The 12,749-nt window shown below is 32.7% G+C and overlaps 1 protein-coding gene across 1 annotated transcript; it reads left to right on the top strand.

Annotated features, from left to right (window-relative positions):
- Positions 1-2,045: 2,045 nt before the first annotated feature.
- Positions 2,046-11,493, top strand: LOC143190665 (venom acid phosphatase Acph-1-like). The gene is made up of 7 exons (XM_076395161.1): positions 2,046-2,150; positions 7,067-7,171; positions 7,247-7,480; positions 8,352-8,534; positions 8,595-8,718; positions 9,829-10,040; positions 11,360-11,493. Exons 1-7 carry the CDS (start codon positions 2,046-2,048, stop codon positions 11,486-11,488), a joined length of 1,092 nt encoding a protein of 363 aa, XP_076251276.1. The 3' UTR covers positions 11,489-11,493.
- Positions 11,494-12,749: the final 1,256 nt, after the last annotated feature.

Genomic DNA, 12,749 nt, shown 5'->3' with positions numbered 1-12,749 from the left:
CGATTTTAGCTGTCGGAGACAATAGTGAAGAAGCCTCACGAAAATTACAACAGGCAAGTGACAATATAAATAATTGGACACAAGCTTGGAAAATAAGAATTAATGAAAGCAAATCTGTACATGTGCAGTTCACCTACAATCATACCGTACAACCACCAATAACATTAAATAATACTATCATTCCATATAGCAACAACGCTAAATATCTTGGAATGAATCTCGATGCAAAACTTCACTGGAAGAAAAGAAAAGAACTGGAATTGAAATATAGGAAAATGTATTGGCTAATTGGAAGAAAATCACAATTATCAGTACATAATAAATTGCTATTATATAAGCAAATAATGAAACCTATATGGACATACGGAGTTCAATTATGGGGATGTTCTGCAAAGAGTAACATAAACAAAATACATATTTTTCAGGACAAAGTCCTGGGAAGTATTGTGGGCGCACCCAAATACTATAGGACTAATTACCTACATCGAGACCTTCAGATACCCACAGTCATAATTGTAAATCAAAAGAATTGCAAGGGGGCATGAGGAAAGACTCCATTCTCATGAGAATATTGGAATATTGCAGCCTTTGGACATCACCAGAGCAGGACACCGACTCAAAAGAATCAAACTATCTGATCATGTGTAGTGTTGTGTAGTGAGGTGCATATAATAAAAAGTACAGCAGTGACATGTATAAACACTATTTCATCAGAGAGTGAGATAGGGCCAATGGGTCCTCCTAGTTATATACCTAGATTTAAGTTATCATAAAGACAAATTGTAGGTTAGTCGGAAACAACTAGTGACAATTTAATAATTAAAAAATTATAAAAAGAAATAATATACAAAATACAAATTTCAAAATACATAAATATTTAAAAATAAGTAGATAGAATAGAACTAGCCCAGTCTAGCCTAATAATCACTAAAATGGGAATTTCCGTTTATCAATACTAGATTTGGATGGGGATGAATAAAACCTGCTAAGGAAAATATTATTTCTACAGACGCTGATGAGCACAAATTTCTGTTATATCATATGATAATATTTTTTATTGTCTCTCTAAGCAATAACAATAATATAATTATCTTCTTTAGTAGTACTGATACTCTTGTTACTCCCAAGCGATATGTTGAATTCTTTGCCTCTCATCTGTTGTGATATTTTTTGGCAACCAAACCATTTTTGTAACTAGGGTGGTAACGTGACGCCAATATGGCTCCATTAAGTTCAAAATGAAAATTATAAAACCTGCTTTCTAAGCTGTCTTTTAGTTATGATGCAATAAAAGTAAAATTCCTGAAATTGCAGCCGATCCAATCTGGTGTTTACATATAATAAAGCAGTAAGAAGTTTTCCATAGTAACGAAGAAGAAGTAAATAGAAGTAACATAGAAGTAGAAGCTGTAGCAATTGGTAATTAATTCCTCCAAGTATTATATTTATATGACCGAGAAAATATTAGTCTTGCCCAACTTATAAAATATGCCATTTAACTTTTATGTACTTCTCATAAGCGGTATTATAGAATTGTAAAAAGAGTATTAAAAAACCACCTTATAACAGGTCCATTGAAAAGTCCCAGCCTGACACATAGATGGCCCTACTAGAATCAAATCTATATATTTTTTAATTATCCCTAACCCCCAAAATTTGACAGCTGTCGGATCATCAGTTTGTGAATTATAGTATTTTCGGTAAAGTAACTTTTGTTATTGTGGAAAAGATTAATAAAACGGAATTTCCCGTGTTGATAAAATATTGCTTTTTGAAGGGAAAATATACAGTTGAAGCAAACACTTGGCTTAATGCCGAGTTTCCGGACTCTGCGCCAGGAAAATCAACCATCAATCATTTTATACTAATATTCAGCTTTTGTATCAATATTTATTTTTTATTGCCACTATAACGCAATAAACATATTCAATAAAATATCTTGTGACAATTTACAACATTAATCAGTTGATACTAAACGTCACTGATTACACAATTATATAAACTAGTGATGTGCATCACGATGAAAGAATAGAAATCTCACAAAAATGTCTTCGTCGCCTTATCTTTGGGTTTCTGTTCTTCTGGTGTTTATCGTTGTTGGAGATAGTCAGGTTGAAAGTAGCAATGATACTCTAGTCCTGGTGCATGTTGTAAGTAGCAATTAACTTTTATAAATTGATATCGATTTTTTACCATTCATTAAAAAATTTTAAGCACTAAATATAGCATATAAGACCTCGTAGAAATACAGTAAACTGCTTCTATGATGTAATGGTTAAAGCGTTTAGCTCCCAAACGGAGGTCGCGGGTTCGATTCCCAGCGGGAATATTAACTTCTTGTTGTTGTTTAGTTAGCACAATTGTTAAGTCACCTAAGATAGGTAGCGATCCCCGGGACATGACGCGCTTCTTATTTTCAATCATTGTTCATTGTAATATTAAATACTGCGTAATTTATTGAGTAAATATCTCACACTAAAAAGAGAGAAATAAAATATTTGTAACAAAAAAAATTGAACCGACTTCAAAAAATAAATAAAGAACTCACTAAAAAGTAAACAATAATCAAACTTAGATTTTTAACACAAAAAAAAATTTAATATAGAATATGCATATGATAATCGTTGTAATAACTAAATAAAAAAAACAAAAACATATTTAACCAATCTACTACACGTATTTTATATTCTACTCTATGCACACAATTTAGCTTAATACCTACATAAACCTACTTATACATTAACAATATTATTTTAACTACTACCAACTGATCACTTTTCACACATAAGTCGGTGCCGAGCTCAAAAAATACAAAAATTATAATATAATTTCGTGACATATAAAAATTAAATTACCAACAAAACAAATCTAAATTAATATAACACTTCATTGCTTCATACAGCATTCGATGATCTTCACTCTTTTTTCTTCAAAATGGCAATTTATTCGGTGGTAGTTACTGCAAACTGAAGTATGTCAGTGAGGCTTCAACATGAAGTTGGTTACAAATGTACCCGATGTCATTAATATACAGTAACACCATCTGTGGTAAATCATTTAATTAATAAATTATTTCAATAACTGCTACTGGACAAACATTTAAAAAATCACTATTAACTCATTTAAACATGACGTTACTCAATAAGTTTTCAGTGTAAGAATTTTCTTTCGGAAATTTAACTTTATTCGTATAATTTTCTTCTAACATTTCGACGTATTTTTTTATGAAGCGACTTGTATTCATCCTCGAAATATGCTATAGCATCTACACTTATTTAATGAAGTCTTTGTTGCCGTCTGGCCGCCTGAAGCACTCAAACACACAGTCATAGTTTCATCAAAATGGGTCCAGAGGTGTAAAAGTGTGAGTTAGGGAGACATACACGTACAGAAGTATAGTACAGTACATATATACAACGTGGGACAAAAGTCCCGCTACCATTTTGATTGCCTATAACTTTGCTCAAAGAAAAGATAAGTAAGTTTGGTTTCCATAAAAAGTTCATTTGGTCTTTATTTTTTTTTTATGATTGAAAAATTATATCGGCTAAATGCTGACCGCGATGCTATGCAACTTTTGACTCTTTATAAGACATCTTCATGACATCCAGCAACATCTATGGCTGAATTTCTTCAATTTCGTGACGAATATTATCTTTGAGATGTTGAATCGTTTGGGGCTTATTCACATAAACTTTTGATTAAAAAAACATAATAAAAAGTCTGGTGCTATTATATCTGGAAATCCGGCTGGCCATGCTAAATCGCCACCTCGCGAAATTAGTCTTCGTGGAAAAACGTCATTCAATAATTGAATTGTTGAACGAGCTGTGTGTGCTGTGGCCACATCTTGCTGAAACCAAATGTCCTTTCATGCTTGCTCTTCCATTTCAGGCACAAGAAAATTTCGAATCATGTCTTGGTACCGTTCAGCAGTAACAGTAACAGTAACACCTTCGCCACTTTTAAAAAAATAGGGACCAATGATGTTTACAGCATGAATACCACACCATAAAGTTGTTTTTAGTGGAAGCAATGATGTTTCATGAATTAATTGAGGTTTCTGTGTTCCCCAACATCGACTGTTCTGTTTATTGACGTGGCCGCTGAGAATAAAATGGGCTTCATCGCTCATTATCAATTTAGACGAAAAATCTTCAATTTCACCAGGCAGCCTTAGGATTACATTACTGTACTCAACTCGTTGATCAGGACCTCTCGGTAGTATTTTTGGACTAATTGAATTTTGTACGGGAACATTTTCAAAATTCGCCTTAAACTGCGTGCAGAAATGGGCAACTGGGAACCGCGTCTCCGAATTGATGTTTCTGGAGACTCTGCAACACTATCGCGCACCAGAGCCATATTTTCAGCGTTACGAGACATCCGTTGTCTACTAAAACGAGGCCTCTCTGCTGCCATACCGTACTGTCGAAAATTCGCATGTAAACGATAAATTGTGGTTTTGTGAGGAACTGGACGATTAGGACAATCTTAACACAATTTTCGCTGGGTGGCAGAAATGTAACGATTATTTTCAATAAATATTATTACTATTTCTGCTCGTTCTTGCGGCCTATATTTATCTAGAATAAAATTTGGACGTCTATACAACACAATAGTTAAATCGAAACTGAGCTAAACGTCACATAACTAATATGGCGCGCAACCAAAATAGTAGCGGGACTTTTGCCCCATCTATTACAATGCTCTGGAAGAGCGTCTACGAATATTCTTCACTAAATCATCGCAGAGTTGGTAATCGGTTGAAACTTTTCTGGCCTCGGGCAATATTAGTTTAACAATGTCCAGTAGTTTGCCACAGAAGTTTCTGACTAATTCGTTCAGCTTTCATTCGACTGTACGTTGACTGTCGCATCTTAAAATGATGACTTAATTTCTAATATGATCTCGGCGTAAAATATCTATAATTAAGTAGTCTCAACATCAAATGGTGATGTCTAAAATCCAACTCTTTCAAGCGCTCATCTTGCCAATCCTTCTGTATGGCTCCAAGACTTGAACACTGCTACAGCTGACATCTGTAAGCTTGAGGTCTTTCAAATGCGATGGTTAAGACTACTTAATTATAGATGTTTCGTGCCGAGATCATATTAGAAATGAAGTCATCATTTTAAGATGCCATCACGATGTAAGGTTTTCTTTTTAAACAAAATGACGAATTGGTCGTAGAATGCTGGGCAGCTTACACCTCTGATAAATTTTTTTTATGCGTATCGATGATACTTGGTCATTCGCCTTTGAACTTCAACTTAGGCTTGTACTAAAATGAATAAGACTATTTATGAATTTCCAAAAGTGATGTTCCTAAATTCCATCGATTAAGAACTAAATACACTTGGAACAACTTCAGACCACTCACCGCACACCTTGAGCGAAATTCCAGTAAAACATAGTTATTGCTGTTTCAAAAATTTTAAATTCCAGAAGTCTAAGGAGCATGGGGGTTTTGTTTAAAGTTTCCAATTTACCAAATTCCAATAGCTCGTTGCTACTTCCCAAATTATAATAGTATGGGTTAAAGAATACTAGAGGCATGAATTTTATGTATTTTACCAAAATTTTTTATCTTACTATCTTAAAGAATTCAAAATAAAAATAAATTAGAAATCCAAAAAGTTTCAGGCTGATGAAGTGGGGGATAGCTTCACACAAATCGGTTCAGTAGAACTTGAGATATCATGATTGACATGATCACGAAAATAACTGGTTTCGAGAAAAACGTTCTATGAGGATGTTGACCATGGTAGGCGATACGGAGGAACTCATTAGAGACACAGGATGTTTGCCCATAGAACTAGAAATATATAGTCTAAATAACAGTGAACTTACGTCATCATGATGTCGAGTGTATTGCCTATCGCAATTTGTAAATTTGTTTTAAAATAAGACAATAATTTCCTTCTCATTTTATTCTAGAACATCATGTTAGACAAGAAGCAAAACGCATTAGAACCGAAATAAAACAACTATACTGGTTAGTCGGAAAATACTCTCAACTTGATCTAAAATCAAAGATGTTGATTTATAAGACAATCATAAAGACATTTTGGACCTATGTGATGCAAATATGGGGTTGTACTAAAAATTCAAATCACCTCGCCATCCAACGCTGTCAAAACAAGGTTCTTCGATTGAGTACCAATGCCTATCGCTAGGTAACCAACGAAGAACTACACAATGACCTGGAAATCAAATGGATTTCGAAGTTATCCAAGATTTCGCCTTGAAACACGAAAGAATGTCAGAAGATTGAAGCGAGCCAAACTATAAGAACTTATATAAAGTGTATACCTTTAGTGTAAACTATAGCTACAAGTTATTATAATTTTATAATTGACGAATACATATTAATGTATTTTCTTGCACTCGTCTTGTTTGTGAATTAGTCCAACTACAACTGAAATGTAGTAATAAATTTATTAATAATTAAGATTGAACTAAGTGTATCTAATAAAGTATCTTACAAAAAAATATTCTAGTTAAAAAGAGATATACTGCTGTTTCATATTCGAATTAACCTACAAAATTCGCCTAGTTGTCAAACGTTTGCATAATTCTTCAAAACATTAGTGATAATAATTACAAGTTATAATAATTTGATAATTGATAGATTTTTAATTGCTGCTTATTAGTACTCTGAAAATGTTAATGGTATTAGATAGTAAGAAATAGAAACTGATTGCGTCTCTAACGAGATAATCTTTGCATTATATGTACTATAATGTTAAAATAAACCGTATTTGATAACATCATCTTATTAGTTTTGGTTGTTTATAGTATTAGTTACATTTTTTTGTTTAGATTAGAATTTTGATATATGTCAAAGCCAACTGAAAGTTGATGCGGCAACATTTCGACGTTTTGAGGTCATTAATTTAGATGACGTGAATTCTCCGTTTTATTGAACAGACTATGTGAATGAAAAACAACAATTCATTAGAATGAAAAGGTTGATTGATATTTTTCCCTGCTATAGATTTTTACTTATAAATACTTTAGAAACAGACATATAGATAAAATATTTATCAGTTTTTTTTTCAAGCTTCATCGACATGGTGATCGCACACCTAACAATAAAGGCTACAAGAACAACCCTATTTCCAATGAGAGTTTCTATTACCCCTATGGTTATGGAGAAGTCAGTAAGGTACTATATAAATACTAAAATGCTTGATCATATTATAATTATAATTATATATATTATATAATCTCTATCTTTCAGAGTGGCATGACGAAAGCTTATAAAATTGGTTTATTGCTGCGTCAGAGATACAAAAGTTACCTGGGCGATGTGCTAAACCTTAAATACAACTATGCTCGATCTACAGGCATGAGCAGAACGAAAGCATCTCTGGAGTTGGTTTTAGCGGGTCTATGGCCACCAAGAAACGAAGAAAAGTTTTGGCCATGTCTCAACTGGCAACCCATTCCGTTTTATTATGATGACGACGATATGGTACAGTAACAAATAATTTTAGCTCCTTAAACATAATTTTAGTAATGCATTTATCATATTGCGTGTAAAAGGTATTCGGAATTATTTCGGAATACAAAAAACCATTTGATCATTTTAAAAATAAGTTTCATAAAATACAATATAATTATATCAAAATATGTTCAAAAATATTGAAGTGTACACCACACTTGATCAGATGACTCCATGAGTCCTTGGTCAAACATATTTCTTTTGTCGTCATAGAATGAAGTTCTTTCAGAATCGTTAAAACAGTGGCACGTTCCATGGTCAAAATGGTATAAACAAGCTTAAAATATATGTTGACTTTAGGTCAAATTGAGAGTGTCTTCCAACTATCCAGTACAGTTGCTTGATCCGGTCATTCGTCAAGTGACAAATTAGGTTTTTATCACTTCGCCATAAGGCAAAATTAACATAGACAGATTGCATTTGCATTTTACAGACTGCTACTTGTACTTTTTCTGCAGCCTTAGGCAGAGATATATATTTTGCCATGATAACTGTGTCGTCTGCAAATATTCCAAGAATTGTTATTGTTGGGATATCAGCAGAATAGAGCAGACACAATAATGGTCCCAAGACTAGCCCAGACTACCCTGTGGAACTCCAGCCGAAATAGGTTAGGTGTTTAGAATAAGGGGCATTCTTAAAACATATAATTGCAGCAGTCGACAGTAATTCCACGGTAATAATTTGCTCATTTTGTATATTAATCGTCTAGGAATTTCTTTTCTTTGAGAGCCTTTTCAACAACCGCTCTTATAATGTGCACTTGGTCGTTTCTGTCACTTTTTACGCATAATGTGAATATCAAACAATCATTAGCACAATTAATATTTAATTTATTCAGGAACTAAATGGGCGAAAATGCCAAACTTACAGAGATGCCTACAAAGTTGCCTATAACTCAACGGAGATACAGTCGGCGATATCATCGTATCAAGAATGGTACGACTACATGTCCAATTATACTGGCGAGGATTACTCAACGCCGTCAGATATTTTCGGATTTTTTATGGATATATCTGCCCAGGTTCAACATCCAGATCTCTTTAATATGAATATTATTTAATAATTTTAAACGATTTTACAGGAGGCCTATGGATATCCGATTGAAGACTGGTTGAAGCCGATATATCCAGATATATTAGAGATGATAGCGGTGCAACAATACTACTTTGATACCAACACTACGTTGCTGAAGCAATACGCTGCCGGTACTGTTTTTTATTTAATTTGAACCTTGAACAAGTGCTTGCTGCTTTTTGAGAAAAAAAAAGTCTTTTAAATAAGGTGCTTCTCATGTGGTGTCAGCTATTTTTCTTCATCAATAACTATGTGGTTAAAAAAAGGTTTTTCACGTCTTGGTCTAGTTTTAATGGAACTTAGTGTCTCTGTCGTTAAAACATTCAAGCAAAAGTTCTAGTATTAAGTCCTTACATGTACTTTTTTGCAACATTGAGAAACTTATTGAATTGACATCGGTAGACATCCACATTAAGATATTCATTGAATTTTAGCAACTCATAACACATTACAATTCCACATATGCACAGTAAGATTTTATGGGCGTGAATATTTCCCTTCGGTGTCGATATGAATGGTTCTTTTGGTCTAACCCATGGCTTTTTGGGGTTGAGACTATCAAATAGAATCACTTGTCATCGCCCGTTATAATACACCATAGAGAACCTTATTTTTTTGCGAAGCCACTATGTTCAAAAGCTCCAAAATAGCGTTTTCAATCAATTGGTATTGTATTTCTTCATTTTCTCTCTTTTTGAATATTTCCCGTCGTATGCAAATGCCTGGAAACATTGGAGTTATCAACTGGTAGGCTACCTGTACGTCATTTGAGAGTATAAGTTAGCTTTCCGTCAAATTAATCTTGTTAATCATTATCTTCTAACGTTTTTGGCTTCAGTCTCGGCAATTACTTAATTATTTTCGCCAAATGTTTTCCTCGAAACATTATATTAAAATCTGGAAATGCTCCTAGCCACTGAGATCTAGATATGGAGAATTCGGAGGACGATACAATTCAAAACTTTTTTTTATTAAAGTTCAGTTCTTGACACAATGCAGAAAATATGTTTACTTGTGTACATGAGGTTGTTCAAAACAGAAATGATTTTGCCATTCTTAAACATTCGAAACTACAAGCAATCAATGGTTCTCAGTAGATTTCGTCAGCAATTTTAAGGTTTGACATTACAAATAATTTTAATTAAATCCTTTAATAAATTTTTCAAGAAATATTTGCAAGGCAGTGTTTTGTAATCACTTAAGTTATTTAAAACTACGGTACTTATTACACCTTATTTCAGGATATTTATTGAAGAAAATTATTGAAGACTCCCGAAGCAAAATCAACGGCACTCTCCAGCCAGAAGAAAGAAAGATCTTCATATATTCTGCACATGAAAGGAACTTAGCTTTTGCCCTTATCATACTGGGTATCTTTAATGATCGGGTACCACCGTTTGGGTGTTTTATTTTGTACGAAGTACATTTAATCGATGGTGTTTACGGCTTCAAGGTAAGTGATGCAAGATCAATATAACAGAAATTTCTGTATAAGTTAAAAATAAAGATACACTTTATGATTTTAATGGGACATAAGAGATATATTAATACAAATTTAATATTTTTAAGCTTGTTAAACACTAATCATTATATGCACCGTTTTGATCGATGGCCTTTTGCCACTTTTCTGGTAAAGGCATTATTTTATCATGTGGGCGAAAAATTGAACCAAAGATTTGGACAAACTCTTTTGAAGCTAATTTTACACTATTAAAAGAGATTCGCCCAAATCGAAACAAATGTTAATCAAAAGTTACAAAGTCCAGTCTATACGGTGGATTTTCCGAGCCAATAAATATGTGTGTGGTCTACGTTGTCATGACAGAACACAACACTTTTTTTATTGATCAATACTGGCCATTCTTTTAAACGTCTTAGTTGTTACCAGTATAGAGTTGATTCAATAGTTTGGCTATTTTCAAGCACATCTTTTTAAGCACAAGTTTCTCCAGACTGCAGCTACGATTGTGGAAGTTTATGAATCTGATTCAAAACTGTTCTATGGTTGATGTTTGGTTCCATACTGCTGCTGCAAGATAAAATACGCCAGTTTACCTCCATTCTTTTAAATCTTTTATTAACTTTAACTGGCCAAAGTAGAATCTATTTTTAATATGAAATAGTTGACACTTCTTCGATGGGTATGTGCTCTATTTCCCCCTTTGGAAAGTAAAAAATCAAAATATTATAAAAATCACCTTCGGGTATATTCACTTTTAAAAGACAGTAACTTTTATTGGGCTGGAATGATCTTTGTATCTATAATATATGTTTTATGTTATCTGTAAACTTTTTGTTGTCTTTTAAAAGCGCTTTGGCGTCATATATTAGAGTATCAACTAGTATATTACCTTAAGCTATATTTCCCTTTGTTGGAATTGATACAAGTTGCAATATCGAGTCAAAAATAAAGAATATATTTAGTATTAATGTTTATTAGTTGCTATTATAAGCCTTACTGTTTACTGTTTTTTTTTTTGAGAATTATTATTCTGAGATATTATTAACTGACGTTGATTTGGCGTTCAAAGTTCCAAACATAGCGTACAATCATTTTTAAATCTAAGTAAATATAATTTTAAGCCCTATAAGAATATATCTGTTTATTAAGTTGTAAAATTAATATACAAAAATTCGGTATCTTAAATAACATAATATTAAAGTAATCCGGCGACATTTCCCGTGTGTCGTAAAAATATCGCAAATAAAATCTATTATTACGAAAGCATATTTCATATTTATAGTATAAACAATGTTTTACTTGTTCTTCAGATATTTTACCACGACTGGACCACTGACGAACCAAAGCTCATGACCGTTCCAGGTTGCCAAGAGTTTTGTCCCATCGATACATTCACAGAATTATTAAAAGATGTTATTCCTGAAACCACTGTTTGCTAAATAAAGCTAAAACTAACAACGTGTCTCACTTAATGATATTTTAACTAGTTTATTGAATCCAGTCCATCCTATTTTATATCAAAAATCATGCATTATCCCATATTTTTGGAATATCCCTATCCTGTTTGCTTCTTGTCAATCGCCAGATATTAGCTCAAGATGAAGATGAAGTTTTACCTCATTTATATTTTTTTATCATCAGAGCTCTCTTATTTTTGTTTCTTTTTCATGGTCCAAGTTGGTTAGTTAGATGAGTTGTTTGACGACTATGACTAGAAATATCGTAGTTGGAACTACCTACATCGTGTTATAAATGGATATAAATATTTTATCAAGGGGTTGAGTGTTGCAAGGAAGAACCTCACTCTGTGCATGTTTGTGGATCTCTTCACAAACCAAAACTTTGTCTGTCCCTAGATGGATGTTGACGTTCCTCATGAACCAAGGAGCGCTGAGTAGCTCAAAGAATTTCTTAGATTGAAATCGGATATATACTTGTGCCAAACTTATGCCCCAAACTTTTATTTCGAACGAAAATAAAGAAAAAATGATAACAAATAAAACTAAAAGGGGGACTATAATAAAAATGAAATGAAAAAATCGAGAATGACAAGTGTTTTCTACGTTCAAATATATTATGGAAAAACTATCACTTATATATAAAGAATGAATTATATAAATTCTCATCTGGAAAAATAGAACAATGAAATAGAGGAAGAAATAAAGAGAGTAAAAGAAAGACAAATAATATAAAGACGAGAATGAAAAACACAAGAACTAGATTTAAAAAAAAATTAAATTAAAATATTTGAAATAATGAAACAATAGGACAGAAAATCACTAAGAAACAAAATCACCAAAAACTAACAGACACAATGAAGAAAACATAGAAATCACTATGAGAGAAAAGTATACACCAGTTCTTGTAAGATTGAATTAAAATTTAACACCAAAATAATTAGAATAATAATGGAAGTAATAAAGAATAAAAAATAATTCAGAAATAGCCAGGTAAAGAAACTAGAGTACACATATAAGAGAAGTAAAATAAAATTGAATTGTAGAATGGAGAAGACCTGAAATAACAAGAGAAGGGAAACAAAGATCGAGCGACTCAGTAAAAGAGAAACGCAATAAAGCACGAGAATAAAAAACAAAGAAAGAAATAAGGATCAGGAAAAGAAATAATAATAAAAGACTTGGAGAATGCCGGTAGTAAAAAAGGATTAAAACGAAACAAGATGGGAAAAAACTGAAAAAT

The sequence above is a fragment of the Rhynchophorus ferrugineus genome, unplaced genomic scaffold (assembly GCF_030347505.1).
Source record: "Rhynchophorus ferrugineus isolate W39M unplaced genomic scaffold, kcgeb_rfMv2 rfM2, whole genome shotgun sequence".
NCBI classification, from domain to species: domain Eukaryota; kingdom Metazoa; phylum Arthropoda; class Insecta; order Coleoptera; family Curculionidae; genus Rhynchophorus; species Rhynchophorus ferrugineus.
Note: the sequence above shows the minus strand (reverse complement) of the source record. Positions and strands in the feature narration are given on the sequence as shown.

Excerpts from the sequence above, each read along its gene's own strand:
- LOC143190665 (XM_076395161.1), top strand. The coding sequence starts at position 2,046 with ATGTCTTCGTCGCCTTATCTTTGGGTTTCTGTTCTTCTGGTGTTTATC. Across the intron at positions 7,481-8,351 it reads ATTATGATGACGACGATATG|GAACTAAATGGGCGAAAATG; the intron begins GTACAGTAACAA and ends TAATTTATTCAG. Across the intron at positions 8,719-9,828 it reads GCTGAAGCAATACGCTGCCG|GATATTTATTGAAGAAAATT; the intron begins GTACTGTTTTTT and ends ACCTTATTTCAG.